Source organism: Patagioenas fasciata, chromosome 12 (assembly GCF_037038585.1).
Source record: "Patagioenas fasciata isolate bPatFas1 chromosome 12, bPatFas1.hap1, whole genome shotgun sequence".
NCBI lineage: Eukaryota > Metazoa > Chordata > Aves > Columbiformes > Columbidae > Patagioenas > Patagioenas fasciata.
The window spans coordinates 26,287,535-26,311,404 of NC_092531.1; the positions used below are offsets into that span (position 1 = coordinate 26,287,535).

Sequence of the window (23,870 nt, forward strand, 5' to 3'; positions counted from 1 at the left end):
CTGTGTCCAGATAACTCCTAAGCTACATACATAAATAACATTTTATTTAAACACATTCCAATAACAAATTAGATTGAAATACCAAATCTTTGTCAAGAAATCAGGGGAAATTAAAAAAAATACATTTTCAGAAAGAACTTACTACGGAAAAAACATAATGGATTTGTGTGATAACTGAATTTCAGTTTGCGTAAATTACACACATAATGACAGAATAACCCAATGACTTCCAGCTCAACTCGTACATACCCCCACTTTATCTCCTGGCCCTTGCTGGCACTGGTAAAGGTCATCTTTCATATCCTCTAATTCACGTGTCTTTGTCACCAGCTGCTGACGTTTCTGGATCTGTATTGTACCTACAAAGATAAAAACTTTTTTCTGATAGTCTGACTTAAATTAAGTAGTTAGAGGAACAGACAAACTCAAAGACCATCTTCATTTTCTCTGCAAATTCAAAAGCATGCTTACCCTGCAATTAGTAACTGTCTAGCTGCAACAAAGCAAAGATTATAAAACCAGATTGTTGCACACTGATTCTGTTTCTTCTAATGATAAATAATTTCTCAAACAGGGCCAAAAATATGCTTTTCTTTGATGATAACAAATGAAGAATTTTGGAACGCTACACAGAAATCAGTTAGACACAAACCAACAGAAGTTATGCAGGAAAGAATGTGATTTTTTGGTGGTTTTTTAGTAACACGCAAGACGATCAGGATAAAGGAGAGACCATTAGTCCGTGCGTTATCCACTCCAGAACTACAAGTTTTACTTCTAAGTAAAGCTACATGAATAAGAGCATCTTCACGCAGTAATTAAACTTCAACGCCCAAACACAATCGTCACACATTGCTCACAAACCAGCACCTATTTGCAGGCCCTATCTTGGCAGTCCTACCCAGGAGTGAAGGCTGAGGAGTGAGCACATCTCCTGCCTCTCAGCCGCCAAATGAAGGCTGACACACACCATTTTTCTGGAAAAAATCCCCTCTTTGTACTAGCCCCTGGTTCTTTCCATCAAGTAAACCTTCTTTGCTGGTACTTCCCTACCTGTACACATCTGTGAATACCAACACTGACTGAGTTTTCATTTCTTTCAGATTCTCTCGAATTGAGCCTACAGCAGATGGCAACAGGTTTTAGATATTTCTTTCAATACCAATGCAGCATATGCAGAATTCTATTTCTGTATTTAAAGGGGGCTGTATTATTAAACATAAGAAATTCTATAACTACTATTATACTGAGGAATTTTTTGTGCTCTCAGTTTCTATCTAATGTTATCTCAAGTATGCACTTGAAAACAGACAATGCTCTATTAAAGTTGACCCTCAAAAGTTCAATTCAGCTACAGGAAAGTAACATTTTTACACCAATTATTTTAAGTTTACAGAGTCCTAATAAATACTTATAGGAAGCAAAGATCCTTGCGTAAGTGAATTTAAGTACACTGACAGTAAACTTCTTTTTCATTTTTGTGTTTTATAGGTACTTTTGAAGTCCTAAGAATTTAAACACTGCTTCTGAAAAATCATCATTTAGTGTAAAGGGGTCATGTGGAGAGGAACCTGGATTATAGAAAAAACACAAACTCTGTTTTCTCTCCTTATCAAGAATCATAATTCAGATACAGTAAGCAAAAATCACATTTGGCAGCACAGAAAACATAGCAAAGATACTCAAAATGCACATAATGAGGTACCATTCCTCAGTAACTGGTTTGTGTTTCCAGCTGGCACTCCAAGTCACATTACTCTTCAGATTCTTTAAGTAATCCATCCAAATCCCTAGCACTGCAGCAATATTCCCTTGGCAGGTTCTGGTTACAGACAAACAATAAATCTCTGAATGTCCATACGGGGGTTCCCTAACTTCAGCTCTTCCAGTTGCCTGCTGTCCTGGAAAGCCGCCCTCCTCCAGATCCCCTTCCTAGAACCTCATACAGCCAGATAACTCCTTTCAATACTGATTAGGAAACAGTTATTGATTTAAATCTAGTCCTAGTTGCTTTCTACATCCTTAGAAGTCTCAAAGGGGTCCTAGAGCTCTGTCTAAAGGGAAAACACTATCCTGATACTGACAGACCACTGCCCCCCAAAAACAGGAATTTCATAAAAAGTAATCCTTGCCAATCGTCTTACGTGGCAATTGGTCTTGCATTAAAAGCCGAATCACAAAAGTGCAAAGCAGTCCTCTAGGAAGATTGATTTCTCTTTGCAGGTTTGTGGGTCTTTTGAAAAATAGAATAAAAACACACAGGAAGATGGAAAGCAGGATTCGATTTCCTTTCTAGTGGTAGAAAGATCAGTTACCACATAACCATGAAGATCTTTCACTTGAAGAGGCACAAACTAAAGCCACGCAAAGTTGCCTTCTTTCTGCTGAGAATGCTGTCACCACTGTTAGCGATGACCATTCTTATTTAGAAGTACAGATTCAATGAATGAACAAATCAAAGTGCATTCATTAATAAAGATATGACCCTGAGTACATTTCCAAAAGCTGTTTCTCATCCATAGATCTCAAAGTTCTTCAAAAGGATAGTATTTACCATTAACCCCAATTTAAACACCATAAAATGATTAACAGAAATGAAATCTCAAGTTACCACCACAAAGCACTATCAAAGATCAGTCTAGCTGTTGTGCTCCTCACTGCTTCTAGCATGCCAACATACGTCAGTTAGGTTTTATACAGCTACGACTAGTGGCAGGTGCTGAATAAAAGGTATTTTACATGACTGGATTAGCCATTCCTATAATCCTGCATACACAAGTAATTCTTAAGACCTGATTTTTTTTTTCCATGTAAGTATGCACACATATATGGATGTGTTTGTACACATACACACTCACAATTTAAAAAGAAAATCTGAATGCAAGCACAGCACCCACAGTACATCACTCATGACTCTTACCTTCAGGTTTACCTAAGAACAACAACAACAATCAGAGTCGAGTGAAAATTAGTATAAATCTCAAAACAGATGTCAAAATTTAGAACCCTAAAAATCAGTCAAAATCAAATCCAACTTGAATCATATTCCCAGTCTCAAATTGAATCATAAGTCTTCTTATGAAGGCATGTTTTCATATGAAACCAAAACTACTCAGGAAAAATGACTATTAAAAATAAATGCCCTCTATCATTTTTATTGGAATACATGTATCACAGAAGATCAGGATTGCACAATGTAGATTTAGATCTGCAATGAGTTCTGCTCTTTTGTTAAACGTAGTAACATATACAGAAGGTAATGTTAAATGTAGTAACACATAGAGGAGTAGAAAAGCCCATCTCATTAACAGGTGGCTAAAGGATTGGTGTCACCATCAACATTTTGGTTCTTTTGACCATGGGGCAAACCCCATGGTACCTGGTCTCCTCAAATCAGATGGGCTTCATCTTCTAGGAAGAGCGAGAGGACTATAGCCCATAAGTTGGCGGGGCTGATCAGGAGGGCTTTAAATGAGGTTTGAAGGCGGAAGGGAATGGAAAAATGGGCCGATTCCAATGGGATGAAGTTCAACCAGGCCAAGTGCCGGGTCCTGCACTTTTGCCACAACAACCCCTTGCAGCGCTCCAGGCTGGCACAGAGTGGCTGGAGAGCAGTCAGGCAGAAAGGGACCTGGGGGGACTCATGGACAGGAAGCTCAACAGGAGCCAACAGTGTGCCCAGGTGGCCAAGAAGGCCAATGGTGTCTTGTCCTGTATCCAAACCAGCGTGGTCAGCAGGACAAGGGCAGTGATCCTTCCCCTGTGCTCTGCATTGGGGAGGCCACACCTGGAGTACCGTGTTCAGTTCTGGGCCCCTCAGGTCAGGAAAGAGATTGAAGCGCTGGAGCGGGTCCAGAGAAGAGCAACAAGACTGGGGAAGGGACTTGAGCACAAGACCTGTGGGGAGAGGCTGAGGGAGCTGGGCTTGTTCAGTCTGTGGAAGAGGAGGCTTAGAGGTGAGCTCAGCACTCTCTAGAACGACCTGAAGGGCAGTTCTAGCCAGGGGGGGATTGGGCTCTTCTCCCAGGCAGTCAGCAATAGCACAAGGGGGCAGGGGCTTCAACTCTGCCAGGGGAAATTGAGGCTGGAGATTAGAAAGCAATTATTTCCACGGAGAGTGGTCAGCATTGGAATGGCTGCCCAGGGAGGTGCTGGACTCACCAGCCCTGGAGGTTTTTAAACTGAGATCGGCCATGGCACTGAGTGCCATGATCTGGTCAATGGACTGGAGTTGGACCAAGGGTTGGACTGGATGATCTCTGAGGTCTTTTCCAACCCAGTCCATTCTGTGATTCTGTAATCTGTGTAATGTTTAACTTCAGGGAACACACTGAACACAGAAAAATTGCTGCTGTCATGGATTCCCTAAACCACTCTGGAACTGCAAGGACAACTACAGCGTATTTTCCTCCACTGGAGAGAGAAAAATATTGATAATATGAACTCCTGTAAAAAAACATGCCTTGCTCTTACATTTACCAGATGAGCACATATGGGACAAAAGCCTGAAATCGCTCTGTGCAGGCTGTCAGGAGTGCTAAACACTACCACATATTTCTTTCAAAAGAAAAGATGTGCAAAATGAAGGGTACACACTGCATTATGAGAACAACAAGAAATTTCTATCTGGAAGTGCAACAGAAAATTAATTTATTTTTATTTACTTTAAAGTGGTGTATATTAAATACAATTTCAGCACTGAATGGCCTATGTTATCCATATATTAGCAGTTGCTTTTTCTCATTTTTAGGTTTAGATTGTTAGCAGAGAACAAGAAAAAAAGAAAACCAAACAATCAAGAGTCACAATAAAACGGTATTTGTTATGCAAGATCTTGACTTCGCGCATTTTATTTTTTATGAACTCACCGTAGAAGTGTCCAAAGCCCATGCTGATTGCAACTACCAAAGCCAGGATGATGCATCTGTTAAGGCCGCTGCCGAACTGGCGTTTGTGCTGCTCCCCTTTGGGAGGCTCAGACGCGGGTTCTGCAGGCGACCCCCCCTCGGCCTCGGAACTGAGGACCAGCCTCTTCCTGGCCCGACGTTTTCGCACGGTGGGACTGGACTGGTTGCTGGTTTCATCACTACTTGATTCATCATTGCTAGCCTGAGACGGAAAAACTGAAAAACAACAAGAGCAGTCTTTAAAATGCATTAATTGTTGCTTTAAAAAAATCAGTTTGGGTACCCAAATCCATCGCGTTTATGCAAAATGTACTTGGCAGTTATCTTAGAGAACATTAGTAAAGCAAAATAAAAATCCTCAATGTGATCGGTAATGCTGAATATTACGCAAGGAATGCTTGCTCTGCAAAGTGGAAAATTCCTTTTTTTTTTTTTTTTTTTTAAAGGAAAAGATAGAGAATCAACAAATCGGCAAAAAAACCCACATATGGCTCTTGCCTATGCCTTATCACTCACTCATTAGAGCGTTTCTTTCAGACAATCCTGCCTCTTAGAGCACCTACATGTACTGCCTCTGCAAATACATGTGAAGTAGATAAGTTAAGAATTCAGTTTTCCTTCTCTTACATATATTGGGATTGAACTAATTAATAACAATAGAGCAAGAGAAAGACTTGCTTAAAGAAAGCCTCCCAAAATATAGACAGGGTTCTATTATCTCAAAATACTTCATTCTGTGATCTACATGCAGCTGCAGACAAAATTCCATTAAAGTTCCATTAATGTAGGTATTACAAATATCCAAACAAACTTTTGCATTGCAAATTTATTTAAATATGTAATTTTGTTTCCTTTTAATATCTGCCATATACCACCTTTCAAAAAAGCCTTTTCAGCCACCAGTGCACAGGAAAAGAACTACTTGGGTGCTTCTGTGTTTGTCTCTCCCTAACACTCTGAATCCAAAATGCTTCTACCTGGCTGTTGTTTGGAAGATTGAATCAGCCAAGACCTGAGATAAGAACAAATTCTAACCATAAAAAAAATATCTTTTATAGCATTTTTGTAAAATAGTATCTGTGATACCACTTGTGTGTTGATATTCCTATGGCCCAAAAGCCATTTATTCTACCTGGGAAAATAACAACAGAGCTGTAACTGCTTACTGCTATTAGCAGTACAAACGCTTGCTGCATGTACTGTAAATAAGTTTATAAAATCCAGTATATAGGTAATGATTATTTAATCTCCCTTCCTTGGACACATCATTTTCAAGTGTAAGGCAAGTATCAAGAGGAAACAGTAGCAGGGTGAAAAAGCAGCTTTCAAATGTCTGCGTTCACATGCCTGAAATAGATGCAATGTGATCAATGAAGCCTCCAGCACATGACAAAGTGCTCCTGCTCAGACAGTCCTAAATTTGATGCCCGCAACTACACAATGCTAACGCCCCTTCTAGAAATATGGTTGTTCATTCTCGTATCAGAGATCATCACTCAAATGTAGAAAGATAACACAGAGTCACTGTCCTTGAAAATTTCACAGCTGAAAATCATTTGTTTGAGCAAAGCCATGCACACATCACTGAATAGACAAGAATGCCGAGCAGTGCTAAAAGCATTACCAGTTAAGATTCTTCCCCGAAAATAAATTCCCACTGCATGGAAGTGATTGTATCAACCCCAGAAAATATTACCAATTAGTATCTGGAATACATGATACATATCTCGTTTCTGACTCTGTGGACAAGCATCAGGTCAGACCAAGCAGACACTGCAACAAGGTCAGGTCACTTAAACAGCTACTTGGTATGCAGATTTGCAGATTCTTAAATTAATTTCTGTAGCTTGGCAGAAAAGGACACTATTCTAGAATCAGTCATTTGAGCAGACGCCTATTTCCCCAATCCTGGACAATAAAGACAGAAATGAGCCAGGACAGAGGTATTTTAACTAGAATGCAGAGATCAGACATTATAAAGGTTTATACAGGACATACTTAACAAGACAGGTGTTACTACTGCTTATTTGTTTTTTTCAGGGTTTTTTTTCAACAACCAAAGCAGCTTATACACATAGACTGCAAAAGTGATTAAGGAGCAAGCTGCTTCTCGCCAAATGGGAAATTCTGTGATATACACTGGACAGCAAAGTAAACAAAGTATAGTGGGGGAATAAAAAAAACAACCAAAAACCAACAACAACGCAAACAAAAACCAACAACCACCACACATACACCGGACAATCGGAAAGCAAAATCAACAAGCTGTGAGGCACTCAGAGGCATTCATAAGCACTTGCTGGCAAGTTGTCAACAGCATTACACTTTGAGGGAAGCATGACATTGCCTTACAGCTGCTCTACGAACTCAGCACAAAGCTGTACTCTAACATTCAGGGGATGAAAAGGTGTGTAAATGAAACAAAGTGTGACCGCAATACCAGCCTGAAATTCTAGCTTCTGCTGTGATTTTGAAGTGTCAGGTCTACAATGAAACCCAGGTGAAGTAAAAACATCAGTTAAGAATGTCATTTTCTTTGACATTTCTGCACAAACACATCTCAAGCTTAGACGCAATTGATTTCAGCATTTGAGCACTTCTGCTGGTGAAGTTAATTCACCAGGCAATACTAAAACATTTCTGTTTGCATGGTGAAGACAGCCTAAACAGGAATTAGTTTGCAAGTAAGAGCGGCAGAAAATCCTTGTAGAGCGTTCTAGTATCTACATGAGGAAAGTCTGAAGCTCATCCTTTTCCAGCCCAATAGAGAACTCAACAAGAAGTGGATGGCAAAGATTTCCATTGCCAAAAAGTGGCATGAAAATTTTGACTGCTAAAACTTTGGCATTTAAAATAAATGCAAAAGTACTCCAGACATTTTCTGTACTACTTGGTCAATCACATACACAGCAATAAAGACCACGTTGAAATCAGCTTAAGTTAGAAGGAAGAAATTATTTTTGCCAGTCACACATAGATTTGGAATCCAACAAGAGCCATTCATTTAAATGGTCAAACATACATATTAAAATGTATTACAAAGGTTACTGATGCCCATTCCAAATTTACATGTAAGCTTAACATTTTTCAAGAAAGCAAATCAACCACTGACAGTTTAGCTGAATTCTTCAGTGAGGATGGGCTCTCAGCATCTGTATGGAATATCACTACTATAAGACTAGGTCAAATTGCTACTGATCATTTTAACAACACTCCATGCAAAACGTAAGCAATCAGCTTTACACCAGCTGATCAAATTGAATCACACCACCTTGGAAAGGAAGACTGCGAGACACATGCTGTTTCACCTCATTTCCCCATCCCCTCACACAATCAGGAATCTTCCTCAACTTCTCCAGCCAACTGACTTTTGTGCACAAAACCATGGGAGGAAAAAAAAAACATGTTTAGAACCCAGTCCTAAAAGCAAGTCAACTACATTTTAAATTAAAAATTAGGTCAAGTCATCCAGAAGACAACAGCTTTTTTATGAATCATCACTGCTCATAAGTGTAATTTTCTCATTCAAACGGATACTATACAGAAACATGAACATTTAATGACAAATAGATAAAGATAAAACAGTATTTTAAGAAAAATCTTGCCCTTGTAATAAACCTACTCGGAAAGGTAAAACTCGGTAACACAAAACTGCTATAGAGGATAAATAGAACAGAAAAGACTACAAATAAGCAGCCAAACAGAATGAAAAAGGAGGACTAGAGAACTAGAGAAGAGTAACACAAGAGTAAATTCTGTCTTTTAGTTTGGGTTCATTGTTTTTTGTTTTTAATTAGCCAAGTATTTATATCTTTCCTCCTGAATACTATGAGTCGAATTTCTGACAAGTAGTGAGAATATCTTAAACATAGCTTTTTCCAATACATGGCAGATAAAACTGACACCAGAGGCAATGTAGGCCCACTGGTGAACGAGGTGGGTGCCCTGGTGACAGAAGATAGAGAGAAGGCAGAGTTACCGAATGCTGCTTTGTCTCTGTCTGTACTGCCGGGGGCTGTCCTGAGGAGCCCTGCACCGCTGAGGCCCCAGAGGCAGTCAGGACAATGGAGGAGTTTGTCTGGGTTGATGAGGACTGGGTTAGGGAGCAGTTGGGCAATCTGGACACCCATAAATCCATGGGTCCGGATGGGATGCACCCACGGGTGCTGAGGGAGCTGGCTGAGGTCATTGGTGGACCGCTCTCCATCATCTTTGCCAAGTCCTGGGAAACGGGAGAGGTGCCTGAGGACTGGAGGAAAGCAAATGGCACTGCAGTCTTCAAAAAGGGCAGGAAGGAGGACCCGGGTGACTCCAGACCGGTCAGCCTCACCTCCATCCTTGGGAAACTGATGGAACGACTTCTCCTTGGTGCCACCTCAGAGCATATCAGGGATAAGAGGGTCATTAGGGGCAGTCAGCATGGCTTCACCAAGAGGAAGTTGTGCTTGACCAACCTCATTGACTTTTATGAGGACATAACAAGATGGATGGATGATGGCAGAGCGGTGGACGTGATCTACCTTGACTTGAGTGAGGCATTTGACACAGTGTCCCACAGCATTCTCACAGCTGAACTGAGGAGTGCGGTCTGGATGAGCGGGCAGTAAGGTGACTGCGAACCGGCCAAAGGAAAGAAGCCAGAGAGTCGTGATCAATGGGGCAGAGTCCAGCTGAGGCCTGGATCCAGTGCAGTGCCTCGGGGGTCAGTACTGGGGCCTGTATTATTCAATATATTCATCAATAATTTGGACAAGGGAATAGAGTGACTGTCAGCAAGTTTGCTGATGACACCAAGCTGTGAGGAGTGGTGACACTGGAAGCTGTGCTGCCATCCAGAGACCTGGACAGGCTGGAGAGTTGGGTGGGAAAAATGTAATGAAATAGAACAAGGGCAAGTGTAGAGTCTTGAATCTGGGCAGGAACAACCCCAGGTTCCAGTATAAGTTGGGGAATGACCTATTAGAGAGCAGTGTAGGGGCAAGGGACCTGGGGGTCCTGGGGACAGCAGGGTGACCATGAGCCAGCACTGGGCCCTTGTGGCCAGGAAGGCCAATGGTACCTGGGGTGGGTTAGAAGGGGGTGGTCAGTAGGTCAGAGAGGTTCTCCTGCCCCTCTGCTCTGCCCTGGGGAGACCACCCCTGGAATATTGTGTTCAGTTGTGGCCCCTCAGTTCCAGAAGGACAGGGAACTGCTGGAGAGAGTCCAGCGCAGCCACCAAGATGCTGAAGGGAGTGGAGCATCTCCCGTGTGAGGAAAGGCTGAGGGAGCTGGGGCTCTGGAGCTGGAGAAGAGGAGACTGAGGGGGGACCTCATTAATGTTTACAGATATATAAAGGGTGAGTGTCAGGAGGATGGAGCCAGGCTCTTCTCGGTGACAACCAGTGGTAGGACAAGGGGTAATGGGTTCAAACTGGAACACAAGAGTTTCCACTTAAATATGAGAAGAAACTTCTTCCCGGTGAGGGTGGCAGAGCCTGGCCCAGGCTGCCCAGGGAGGTTGTGGAGTCTCCTTCTCTGCCGACATTCAAACCCGCCTGGACACCTTCCTGTGGAACCTCGGCTGGGTGTTCCTGCTCCATGGGGGATTGCACTGGATGAGCTTTCCAGGGCCCTTCAACCCCTGACACTCTGGGATTCTGTGTGATTCTGTGATGTTCTACGTAGCTACGAAGGTAAGCAAAAAGTTATTGTAGTCATTCTGCTATTAGTCCTCATGGCCTCAAAAATCAATTCTATCCCAGTTGCTAGTTATTTATGCCAACTCTATAAACGTGAAAAACAAGCCAAGAGAAAACCTACAATTATTCTATGAACTAAAAGTCACTCTAATTCTCTAAAATACGCTAGAAATTTACCTTCTTTTTAAAAATAGTGAACACTTAACAGAAGAGAATGCTTTCAAATAAAAAGATTGCAGACGTACATTTGGACAAGGTTTTGGAGTTAGGGCAACTAGAGTTGTCCTAGAGACTGCAAATATTTGGACACATACTCAACAAGACCAATATTTTTTCTCCTCTCCACACAGAGAAAGGTTCCCTAAGCCAAGATTTTTAATGTGACATCTTGGCATACAGTTGCTTAGCAAATTATTGCTCTTACCAGTTTCTAGATGGGAAAATGCGTATTGACTGCTAGAGGAGGAACCCATGTTAAAATCATCTGAACTTGGAGCTTCTTCACCATCAGCTGGAGCTTCCTCCTGACTTTGAGTTTCTTCCAGTTTTGGAGCTTCAAGCGTAACAATGTCAGAATCATCACTAATAGTTCCAATGCAGGATCCATCATCAGGGACGTTTTCATTCTTTTCCTAGGGAAATGGACAATGTAAAATTTATTCAGATACATATAACAAAGTGATTTTTCAAATAGTAAGAATTCTTAATGCTTTAAAGAATAGGAAAAATCAGGATCTTTATTTTGATGCCTTCAAAACATTGCTTGGCATTGTCAGATGGGGCTTATAGAAGCACCTGAATAACGTAAGGTAATTTACCTCTGGAACTGTGTGAGTTTCCTCAAAAGCAGAAAGAGTATTATCTACCACTGGTATCTCTCCATCAGTGTTGCACTGAGCTATATAAATAAAAAGAGCAAAAAACAAACATTGGCACTAAAACCAGTAACTCAACAAATTATGTCCACTCCCATGTAATATTAATATAAGCATAATTGTGACAGCTTTTTATTATCTACTCAAATTAGGGAAAGTTTTCTAAAAGTACTCAATCTCATTTTCAATATCCCTCTCACAAACATCAGAATCCAAGCTGTCGTTATGTAATGCAGTCATGGAGGATACTTAAATTCAAATGCTCAAACTGACCATAATGCACGTAACCTATAAATAAAAACCACAGTTAGATAAAAACCAACACTACACTGTAAGCTGATACCACAGTACTTCTGTATGCTAGGATAATTAAAATATTTTCCAGCTATTTATTGGAGCTTGAGCATCTACTCCTCTTTTTACAAGGAGAAGTTATGAATCTGGAAACATGGCCAAGCTCAAATTTAGTCAACTACACACTGAACCTGTCAAGTCTGTGTTCTCATACCAATATTAACAAATTCAGTCTTAAATTTAGTAATTAAAATAAGTGGATTGTCATTATATTAACATGCACCAGACTTACAATTCCAACTCAAGAAATGCTAACACAGTGCCACAATGTTACCTTACAAGTGTAAGAGCAGTGATGGCTCCTTCCAAATTACTCTTACTTGGTCTATGTCATTATTGAATAATGTTTAAAATAGAGTTTATCAAGAGCACTTCTAGAAACTATTTTCCAGCAACATCAGTACATACTATTCTATAACACATCTAAAGTATTGACAAAATGAAAGATATTCTACTAATTTTCTCTATTTCAAGAAAAAATACTTTCATAAAATTGATGACTGAATATTTTCCATGACACTGATGAAGGAAAAACTTTGACAGAGGCCTACAAAGTGTGCAAACTCTATTAAAAACACTAATTTTGTGGAAACGCTACAGGCACCTATTTTACGGAACTGCTCCTCTTTTAACATCTAACCTTGCAAATCAATTGGTTGCTCCTCTTCTTGCAAAGAAACATATTCTTCTGAAACAAACTCACGGTTATCGTTTGTGCTTCCATTTTCTGAAGTCACTGTCTCTATGTCAGAACCCTGGAGTTAAAGAGTTTTAAACGAACATTACAGTTACTGAGGTTTCCATCAGTAAAGTGGAAGGGTTACAAAGGAAATGGGACATTAATAATAAAAACAGAAGAGAAGAATAAAAACCTTTAAAACTGAAGAAGATTTTAAGCAAAAATAAGCAAGAGAAATACCAAGTAATTGAGAAGAGGGAAACGACTGATAGTGTGTACCACTTATGACCATGATCAAAAAAAAGCAGAGGAGGAAAATTCTGGGCAAAGAAAAGGGCAATTTAGGTCTTAATTAACAACTATGCTAAGCATTTTAAATAATTATTTTCTATTAGCTTCATTAGATCTATTTATTAAACAGAATTTAAAGTAACAAAAGAGGTTTTCAAATGAGTTTTGAATATGGGATCTAATTCTTGCACATATGTTCATACATTTTATGTAAACACACCACTCCCTCCCCCCAAAAAAATGGAACATCGGCAGCACCACCATGAAATCTAACAAGTACCGGAGCCAGGAAAATTATGTATCATTCTAGTCCATCTCCATTCCTGTCAGCAAATGTGAATGGCTGTTTCAACAGCACATCTCTGACACCAGGAAACAAACATTTACACAATCTCTAAACTGGATTTCTGTGTTTAATCCAGAAAGGAGCCTCAGTTACTGGTCAGCTGCCAGTCGGCACCAACCTCAGACTGAACCAGAACTGCAGACAAACAATGCTCAGAGGCCGCAGGGCACTGCAGGCAAGCAACACGGTTAACAACTCTAAAGATTTAATCTTCACACGGTAATTTTTGTTTAAAAGAACTGATGGAACACAAGTAAGGTTATTAGAAAACTATAAACATGCAAAACATAATTGAAAAATACTAAGTCATGCTGATCCATAAATAACTTGTGCTGTTTTTGTAAACAGAGAGAGTTATTTTTGCAACAGCAGGTGTGAAATTACAGTAGCAGTAATACTTCCAGATCAGCTTCTCTAGGTGCTTGTTTCAGGACTCAGGCAAACATGTATGTTTCTGTTTTTCAGAAGAGACTACTTCAGGAAAATTAGATACCTCAAAAAGAGTTGCATAAGATACATTTTGCAATCACATTACAAAGCTATGTTCCTTTTTAAAAGGCTTTGAAAATTAATTGCTTCAGCAATTTGACAAATACTTTGTATTTCTTAATTTTGGTTACAAAAGCATCACCATTTGAATCACAAATGTTTTGCAGAAATTCACCATTCACTTATAAGTAACTTACTAAAAATCTGAGTGAAATCTCAGGAAAGAAAATACAATACTATTTGTATACATACAATATACACAGTACCTACCTATATTGTATATACAAAATATACAAAATTGCTCTCTGGTGTAACAGAACCATTACTTTTGTTTCTTAAGTTGTGAAGAAGAATGAATAACAAAAATTTAGTTTGCCACAACAAAGCAAACATCAGGAATATAGCTTAAAACAGATTACAATTCCAGCTAAAACAGCAAGGAACTCGGCTGAGGACAAGGCGAGCCATCCTTCTTCAAACACGCACAGCCCGGGTGGCTGCGCGAACGGCCCAGAGCCTTCGGCCGGCCGCGCCCGCTCGGCCCCGGGCACCCGGCTGAGCGGGTCCTCTGCTCCTCTTCCGGTGACAGGATTCCTAACTTGCGGTCGACACAAAACAAGGGAAAAAGCTTTAACGATCTCTTAAATAGCACCTTGCTAACAACAAAAATGAAACGATGACCCAACATTTATAAGCCACAAACTATCTCTCTTGCTTTTGAAGCTGAACTGAGTTTTCAAAATTTAAGTACCATCAAAAGCCTGCAACGGCTTGCTTTCCAAATTACCTAGATTTGCACTATAATCTGCAGTGACTATTCTCTGTTTTCCTGTTCCTTGAAAATGTTTTGGGGCAGGAAACAAGTAGATGCCGACAGCCAACATCTGAGTGTCATGCCAGGAAAACAGTTAACCCATTTGCTCTGAGGATTCTGGCTCAACAACCTACTCACTTTACAAGACAGTGCTAAATGCTTAGAAAACACAAAGGAAACCAAACCATACCACAGACACACCCAAACCAAGATCTGAAGTGATACAAAAATCCTGAGGGCTAAAGCAGAAAAGTACATCGGAGACCCACACTAACAGGTAGGGCCCTGCAGAGTTTCTGAGCAACTTAAGGCCCGCCTTGTTTACCCCAGGGGAAAATCAGATAAAGAATTAATCTTTCCTAACTTCAAGCGTCTACACCTGAGCAAATTGTTGAAGGCACCTTTACAATCAATACAGTCACTGGAGTCAAGACAGCAAGTCACTTGATCAAATATAAGTGTTGACCTTAGCATAAGAATTATTGCTCTCCAGACTCCATTGATTGTATTGATTTAATCTATACAATGCAAACTTAGAAACTAACATCAGATTCAAATGCCTACCCTGTAGACAATGCCTAGGCAACAACACATTTCATCCCAACAGACCTTTTGCCTCAAGCTTTATTCTACTAGGAATTAAAAAATACTTTTGTTTTAATAAAGCCATAGTCACTTTATACAACCAGTCAAACATCAGAAGATGGGAAACAAACACACCAATTAAACCAGTGCACACAAACATAATAGTGACTTTACAAAGAGTTTTACCCCAAGACTTCACCAAAGAATGACGGAATTCTAACCTTTCACCCCAAATAAAGGCATGACCAATAAACGAAGCTATAGCAGAGACTGAAAGATGGACAGAAACACCACTGAAGCAACACAAATCTGACGGACCACCACACATCAGCTGAATGGGTTTTAAGAGACAAGTATTGTGAGCCATGCTTCCCAAACTCAAAGTTTTCTTGCACAGACGGGGGGAGGGCTGTCGGGAGGGACAGTGGAAGGAGATGTGGAAGGAAAAGGAGAAATAAATTAGCCACGGACAAGCTACACAGAATGTCAACGTTTTCGGGAGAGATGGAACACAGGAAAACACCTCACTAAAATTCTAGCAATTCTCCAAAGTAAAACCTTTGGAAAAAAAATTATTTTAAACAACAAAATTTGTATCAGCTATAGTAAAGGATACACACTTTTAAAGAGCAGTTTTATGTTTTCTTACTTGTAAGTCTCTCTTCTCTATTCCCTGTTGATATCCAAGCCCCATACAAAACAAAATTACAAAGCTGAAATATTTTACTGCATATGGTTAGACTTAAACAGAAGAATTGTATTAATTGGAGATCGCATACCTCATGATTGATGACAGTCCAGCCACAAGATGAATCACTGTCACTGGAATTCTCAGACATTTTCAAAGCACGCTGCAAGTAAAAGCACGTTCTTTTAATACGCAAGATTTAGAATTTCTCTGTAGCATCATCGGTTAAGTCATGTTGCAGTAGGTAAAGTAATTTCTGAATTGTTACATGCACAGGAACTACAGTTTATTCAAGAAAAACACTTTTTTTTAGAGAAGACACAAACTAGGATCTGTGAAACTAACTGTCTTCAACTACGAGGAAAAAAAGAATGTTTCATGTTGCTTTCATTCCTTTCAAGTACTATGAAAAATGCTGATTCTGAAGAAAACTAAGAGAGTACCTGGAGGGTACAAAAACAGAATGAACAAACGGAAGTACAGGTTTTATTTGCTACAACAGTGCCAGATGACTCTGACAGTTATCTTCAGAAGAGCTGTCTGGCTGCAGCTGCCTGTTTATCATCTCTCCTGTACCAGGAATACAGAGCATTCATTACTGTTACACATTCAGATTATGTTTTAAAGTTCTTAACTAATGGAAAGACTTAAAAATAAATATCAATATCTAAAATTGTTAAATAAAATTTACTGTACGTTTATCGCGGGGGGAGCGGGGGGCACACAAAACAAAGCAAAAAACAAACAAACAAAACCAACAAACAACCTTCCCCAAACCAGAACAATTTCCAACCAATTGTGTGTTATGTCATACATCCAATGTATTAAAACAGCAAAAGAAATAACGGTTCAATAAAGCTGGCCATGTATTCATCCTTTTATAGAAAAGCAGAGAATTCTGATAACTTCAGGCATCTGCTTTATTTCCCACAACTAATTACTTCTGGTAAGGACACAGAGAAAAGCACCTATTCGTTTAAATTTATTTACTCTCTATTATCAATCCTGTCTTTACTCCCAGTTTGTTAACCCACAAAATATACAGAAGCATTGAATTAGAACACCTAAATGTGCCACTGTGGTTAATAATTGGAACAAAAACCAACCACGAAAACCAAACTTCCAATTCCATTTAGCTTTCTTAAAAAACACACCAAATATTTGTCTTATATCTCTGCATTACGGTAGTTATCATGTTTTGCTAATATAACATTTTTTCCTCATCAACTAATACAGTTGGGGTTCCTCTGTAAAAACATAACTACAGTTTATTAAGCAAAAATACTCACTATCAACTTAGGTCTCAAACTTACAGAGCAATAGGATTTCTACTTAGTATAAAGCCCTACTTTGAATATGGTTGTAAATTTCCTTCAGATCTTTTTCTTCCTTCATTCCAGTTTTTCCTGGGATCTCAGCTAAGGAACATCAGGGCTGTGTGTGGCTGGGTTGGGTTGGGTTGGTTTTGTTTTGTTGTTGATGATTTTGGTTTTGTTTTGTCATGCTTGTTTGGGTTTTTTTAATCATACTGTATTCATCTTACCTTTTTTTCAGATTGTGCTTTTTTTAAAAAATCATACTTCTTCAATCATCAGAACAACTAATGTCCCAATGGCCAACACTGCATTCCCGAGTTCTCATGAGACAATCACATCTGCTTGCTGCCATCAAATTGTTTTTAAGTGGACTGGGCGCTCAGCATTCCTTTCAGAGGAAGGCAACTACCAGCACCAGAACTTGCCACCTATCAGAAACATCACTGCATATGTTGCAAAAACTGTACTGGTGATCTGAAATTATCTGTCAAGAATTCTATTCAGTATAAAAACATTCCCATTTAATTATTCTACAGTTAGGTCAATGGAGCAATCATAAGAGTACAAAAATTTATAGTAATTAAAACCCAAGTGTTTTGCATAACAATAAAAAATACAGTTTGGGGCAAAGATAGTACAGGCAGCCCCGTCCTTACGACCGAGTCTGATCTCCAGTGTGGAAGAAATTCAGGCTGTGGCTTCATGACATGACAATTCCAGCTTTAGTGCATCTCAGTGCTAGATGTAAAACAATGAAGTCACATAATGCAAACCCTTTAACAGGGAAAAATAAAAGAAATCTGTTGATACAAGCACATTTACAAATTTTGAAAGGGCAAGTTTTAACAGCAGACTCTGTGCTGGACATTGCAGTGCCTGTCCTCCCCTGGCTAACTCCGCACTTCACCACGAGCCCCAGCTACCTCCACGGTAGGGCTAACTTCACGGGACTGCTACCTCCACGGGACCGCCGCGCTGTCCCCCTCTCTGTCCAGATCACAGACTGACAGGTGGCTGAGCACCGCATAAAACCAGTTCTGCAGAACTGTGACCTCAGGCTCCAGAGAGCACTGAACATTTGTCTTCCCAAATGAAAGCTTCAGGACCTAACTATGCAGGTATCAGCATAATAAAAAAAAAAATTAGTAAAACAAACAGAGGAACAAGCAGACAAACAATCATTATTTTCTGTGACTTGCTGACCTTGATAAATGGCCTTGATTTGGAAGTTATTTATCTTGTATTCAACCTGAATATTATACTAATACTGCATATTTAACTGAATACAGGTGACCAATCTTCAAAACAGAAAAGCTTCTAATATCAAGAAAAAAAATGGAATAGAAAAGAATAATTACAAAATCATTAAGGTTCACAGGCAGAAGTGTTAAATTTATCAAAGATGATAGACTGACATAGAGATAGATAGATAGACGGACAGACAGACAGGCATCAGACTGAAGGGCATCTCTAGGATCACTATATTCTTACAAGCACATTCAGCATACATACATGTGTGAAACGGTTATCAAAAGTAAAGTATGTTATAATCAGTTAGCTCTAAAAGAAAAAAGCTTTAAGAAAAAAATACCTAGGGACAGCATTTCCACACTTCAGTCATCAGCTAAACACACAGAGTCATAACTAAATCTGCAGGGAAATCAAGTCCCTACAGTAAACCGAAACACAGAAGACTAATCTGAGCCCAGTGGGTAAACTGACCTATTCACAAAATCTTCCCCAGCTTATATTCTCTCCAATCAAATGACAAAAGACACATGAAGGCTGAGGAGACATGCTGGATACAGCTGACACAGTCAAGTTGCTTTGGGCAGGAATTAAACAGACATGAAGCCTGCAGCTTCCTAATGAATCAAGATGATGCTGACGGGTTCTAGTTCAACAACAGCAGGGATAACTGGAGGATACAGTAGAGTATTCCACATCTTCTGTATGATCGGCCAAGCCAGAAGGGAAGATTAAAAAAAAGAAAAACACATCCCCCATACACTTGCTTAGCTTCTCACTAAATACCTTCATTGCCACTATTTCCTAGAAGAAATTTACAGTTCAATTTCTTCTATATTCCAGTTTAAACTGCAAAGCTGATTCTAGGCCTACAAATGTCCTACACTCTGAATGACATCTTTTACACTTCCAGCTAGACAAAATAAATATCCATCATACTCAGAATTCAATCTGTCTGTATTTTTGTTGGGGGCAGAAAGGGATCAGGGAATCAGAAATGGGAACTACTTTCCTAACCTTATTAAAATGCAAACCAGAAGCACAAGGTGTAAAAGTTTTCAGCTGTATGCACTGCTGATAACATAATACCAAGTTATCCCATATATCTATATAAAAATAAATAGGAGATACCACATCCTATTTATCCACCATGAAGCTGAATAAATACGAGTCTCAGAAAGAATAACTATGCCAATCTAAACAAACCCATGCATTCTTCCATCTCAAAAGAGGATTTCCTAGCCTACAAAAACCTCAATAAGCATTGACAAAGATGAAGAAGACACCCATACGAATCGGTGTTCTTTAGAGTTTGCTGTGCTGTCATTCCAAGCAAAAACTCACAGTTCTCTTCTACAGTAGCTGCTTTGCCGCACAGCAGAAACAAAAACACATTACAGTGGTATTATACTTCAGGGTTTTCATGCAAGCTTATTATTCCTACTAAGTGGTGTAATTTCTTCCCCAAAGTAACATTCTTCGCCATGAATATATTTAGCAACCCATAAGGACTGTCTCCTTACTCTGATTTCCACAAGCCAAGTGTGGCTTCTAAAAGCCAACCCGCTCCCAAGCTGGGCACTCCGTGCTCAGCAGGTGTCATATCACACCTGCCGCAGAAAGCGGCCCCGGGCCACAACAGCTACGGCACCAGTAACAGCTGCTGGCACAGCACACCTTGCATCAGCCCGGGAGGGAGATGATGAAAGAGAAGGAAGTTGGCAAACGCCCGCGGCCGGGCCGGCGCGGCGGGAACACCGCCCGCGGGGCCCGCTCAGCCGCCACCGAGACCGCGCCCTCCCCGCAGCGTCCCGGCTACTCGCCCCCTGCGGCCAACGGGGGCTGCGCCGGCTTCAGCGCCCCCGGGTTCGCGCCGCTGCCGCCGGACTCCCCGCACGCCCGGCCGCCACGCTCCCCGGGAGGCTGCGCACCGAGGCCAGGCCTGAGGGCGGCAGCTCCCCGCGGACCGGTCCCGCCGCCTACCTGAGCGCGGACGAGAGGCCGCCGGCTGCGCCCGCCCGTGACGCCGTCAAAAACAACACCGGCCTGCCCGGGCCGCGCCTGCGCACGGCGGAGGCGGCCGCAGCACCCTGGCGAGCGTAGTCCGCGCCCCGGCACGGCCCGCCGGCCAGCGCGCCCGGCCGACTACAGCGCCCAGAGCGCACCGCGGCGGGCGGCCGCCCCCCCGCCCCGCCGGACCCAGGCGCTCCCGCTGCCTTGGCAACGCCACGCTCTGAGCTCGGGCCTGGTGGCCGCGGTGCCCCGGACCGCGGAAGCGGTGCGGCCGTGTCGGGCTGGGGCGAGGCGGGACCGCGGAGGGAGGGAGGGAGAAAGGGAGGAAAGGAGACAGGGAGGGCCTGCGGGCCGCCCGGTGGCGGTGCTCGGTCCTGAGGGAGGGAGCTCAGAGGCACCGACAGCGCAGGGAGCTTTTTACAGATGTAATCCCAGGATAAGCAGGCAACGGGGCAGCTAGGTCTGAAGGGACGCGCTCCGTTACATGCAAATAACGCTTGTACTAAGGGAAAGAAACAAACAAACAAAAAAAACCCCAAAGCAAACCAAAAGTGCTCCAAAGAACACACCAACCTCCAACCAAAAAAAAAGCAGTACAGTATATGGATTAGAAATATTTGATCCTTCTAGTCTTAGGCAGGTGGAAAAACTCTGACTCTGAATTAACTCATTTTGAATGCTTCCCAACAGCACAGATTTGGAATCAGGCACCTGCACCACTCTGCTTCAGGAGCTGCCGTCTCCAAGAGCCGCCTGCAGCTGCCGGGAGGCAGCTCCCACCTCCCCGACACCACCCCTCGTCCACAGGTACATCCCACACCCAGAGACCTGGGCACCAGCAGTGCTCTAACGGTGCAAAACTATCAGAAGACAACAACAGGCCTCATTAACAAAGAAAGTCAGAATTTCTTACTTGAGTTTTATCTAGGCTGGCGACTTAGATGTTCTCTTTATCTCTTACATGATGGAGAAACAATGAAAAAATATTTCATTGCACCTCTGAAGAACAACAGGTTTTGAACAGCTTGTTCAGCAAAACAAAGGGAGGTACCTTATTCTAGGCAGTTTTACCACATGCTCACCAAAGCAGCACTGGAACACTTGCCATGAACGCACTAAGCAGTAACTGTCCTGTGTTCATTCACTCCCAATGGAAGAAAAAATAAATGCATGCATGTGAACATGAGCAAGGAAGTACAGTATCAGGAGGTTTGTTTAGGGCTCTAATTTAGTGTACATATTTCTATATATTAGGAAAGTCAAAACCAAACCATCCACAAAGCCTCACTATATTCTTACTCTCATTCATATTTTTATTACCTATACTAATTATTTCTGTCAAACATATTAAGATACATTCTATGCTCAAGATTATCACTAATGCAGAAATTGATGCAAATTCAAATTTTTACCACACTTCCTAGTCAACGTGAGTCCTTTCATCACTGTGCATTGTTTACTAAGCAAGGTCAAAAGTCAAAGTGTTTAGTTACTCACTGTGCATGTATTTCAATACACATCTTGAGCAACATTTGCTCTGACCACAGACATTTAACAAACATGAAATTATTTGCCCTGTTAGTTTAAAAAACTGAATTAAAATCTGTCTCCTTAGTAGGAAAAGAAGATGACTTCTGCCGAGAAGCTGCCACCAAGCCTGAACACTGAGCAAAACCAATCTCCTCATTGGCCTCTCTGCACAAATCCTGGCAATCCAGTGTTTTCCTGTATGCTGGACCCCAAAATATTTGGGACCAGTGTTTCTTTGGCAAAGCCTCAGGTTTTGCTGTCTAAAACAACTTCAAGTGAATATGGTGCTATACCACCTGTCTTACAGATGGTACCCTGTACTTATCATCCAGCGGATCATACCTTTTCAAAACACCTGCTCACTTGCAGGTCATCTCAAAATAGTTATTTAAACACAGCCATTGACAGAAGTAGGGTATATGACTACCCCAATTTACAGCATACTCTCTAAAAATGCATCTGCATCTTTATGTCATAGACTTAGACTAAACACTCAGTTTAAAAAAAAAAAAGTCCGACTGTTATTTGGGTCATTCTGGGAATAACTGCCAATATCTGATTTATTTTGGTTTTGCTGGGTCAAATAAGATGTATCAGAAAGGATGTAGCCCACTGGATGGTACATTTCTCTCAATCAGACCTAAACCCGTGAAAATAAAACTTTTGAAACTGGTATCATAAATGTGTAACTCTGATTTTATAGAAAGAGTTAAGCATAAGTTAAGTGTCTGGTTTTAAAGCTTGAAATCTGTCTGCACATTCCTGCATCACAGGACACTAATACCAACATAACGCACGTGACTTTGATGTGGTGTACGCACCATCAGCTCAGCTGTTAAGCTCAGAAGTTTAACATCCGTTTGTTCCCAATATAATCAGATAAACCAGGCAGATATTGTTCATGCCGCCAAGCACATCTGCTTCCCTAACCTTTAAAGAGGACACTCCATTTCATAGCAGTAGAAAAAGATTGCCTGCCTACATCAAAAATAGCCTCAAGTGGCTATAATCCGTCACTACAATACAAAAGCCCACACAGTTGCATACAGATTGTTCTAATAGGCTCTGCCACCAAAACATAAAATCAGGAACTTACAACAAGCATCTGCTGCTTTGCATTTTCTTTTTGCCATTGCCAGTGTCTCTCCTCCTTGCCATTACACTCCACTGAGTCACCGAAGCTCCTGAACTGCTGTGAAACGTTTCACCCTCTTCCCTTGCAATGCAGTGGGCATCTGCAGCAAAGAAGAAACAGCAGCTACCCCAGATATTTCTGACTTGCCTCAGCATTCCTCTCAACACTCTAAGTAAAGCAACTACATTAACACCTGCTACCTTCTCCCTGTTCCATAAGTATAACATTTACACAGAATAAAATATATCAGCATAATAAATACTTGCTTCTAAATTAGTCATAAACGGTATTGAGGAAACAGACTGATGTGGAAAATTCAGAAGTCTGCTAAAACTGCTAGTGAAAGGAGCGTGGTTGAGACGGTCACAATTTGGATAAACAAACAAAACCACTTCAAGTCCAGGTTTCAGATCGTCACGGTAATCCAAATGCTAACATACTATATATCTATATAAGCAATACAATTCTATATTACGTTCTTCCACTATGCAAAACAACAGGTGCCGGACTTCAAAGCACAGTGTCATGCTTCACACCATTTTACAATGCTTGTTACTTCACCAGGATGGGCCCCTCTTTGAGAATCGTTAATCACACCAGTATTCCTGACATACGAGCCAAATGTCAACACGGTACAAATTAAAACACCAGCTCAAGAAAAAGACATATTCTCATATAAATAACAATGGTTTTGAATATGTTTTACAGCTATATAGTAAGATTACTCATTGCAGTAGGATGGAAGAAGTCATATTCATTGATAGGACGATTTATCACAGGATTAATTTACGAGGGGCAAGGAAAACCTCCATTCTCTGTTGGACTTTGAGGGAAATATCGTTAACAAAGATGAGGAGAAAGCTGAGGTACTTAACACCTACTTTGCCTCAGTTTTTACCAGTGAGACAGGTGGCCCTCAGCA

General features: G+C 41.0%; 2 protein-coding genes across 4 annotated transcripts in view; one reads left to right on the top strand and one right to left on the bottom strand.

Annotated features, from left to right (window-relative positions):
• Positions 1–20,411, bottom strand: part of CCPG1 (cell cycle progression 1) — a 25,353-nt gene extending 4,942 nt beyond the window's left edge. The window contains exons 1-8 of one of the 2 annotated variants that reach the window (XM_065847194.2): positions 20,254–20,405; positions 17,250–17,450; positions 15,798–15,869; positions 12,455–12,569; positions 11,404–11,483; positions 11,010–11,217; positions 4,869–5,123; positions 250–359 (exon numbers count right to left, since the gene is read on the bottom strand). In XM_065847194.2, the coding sequence (XP_065703266.2) occupies positions 250–359; positions 4,869–5,123; positions 11,010–11,217; positions 11,404–11,483; positions 12,455–12,569; positions 15,798–15,857 (828 nt within the window). In that variant the 5' untranslated portion in view covers positions 15,858–15,869; positions 17,250–17,450; positions 20,254–20,405. Of the gene's footprint in view, positions 1–249; positions 360–4,868; positions 5,124–11,009; positions 11,218–11,403; positions 11,484–12,454; positions 12,570–15,797; positions 15,870–17,249; positions 17,451–20,253 lie in introns of both variants that reach the window. The other variant, XM_065847193.2, reaches the window with a different exon arrangement.
• Positions 20,412–20,471: 60 nt separating this feature from the next.
• Positions 20,472–22,695, top strand: PIERCE2 (piercer of microtubule wall 2). 2 transcript variants are annotated; one of them, XM_065847204.2, is made up of 3 exons: positions 20,472–20,548; positions 20,974–21,090; positions 21,899–22,695. In XM_065847204.2, exon 3 carries the CDS (start codon positions 21,911–21,913, stop codon positions 22,262–22,264), a length of 354 nt encoding a protein of 117 aa, XP_065703276.1. In that variant the 5' UTR covers positions 20,472–20,548; positions 20,974–21,090; positions 21,899–21,910; the 3' UTR covers positions 22,265–22,695. The 2 variants fall into 2 exon arrangements, with proteins under 2 accessions (XP_065703276.1, XP_071670233.1); XM_071814132.1 differs by having other exon boundaries at positions 20,478–20,548; positions 21,902–22,695.
• The last annotated feature ends 1,175 nt before the right edge of the window (positions 22,696–23,870 follow it).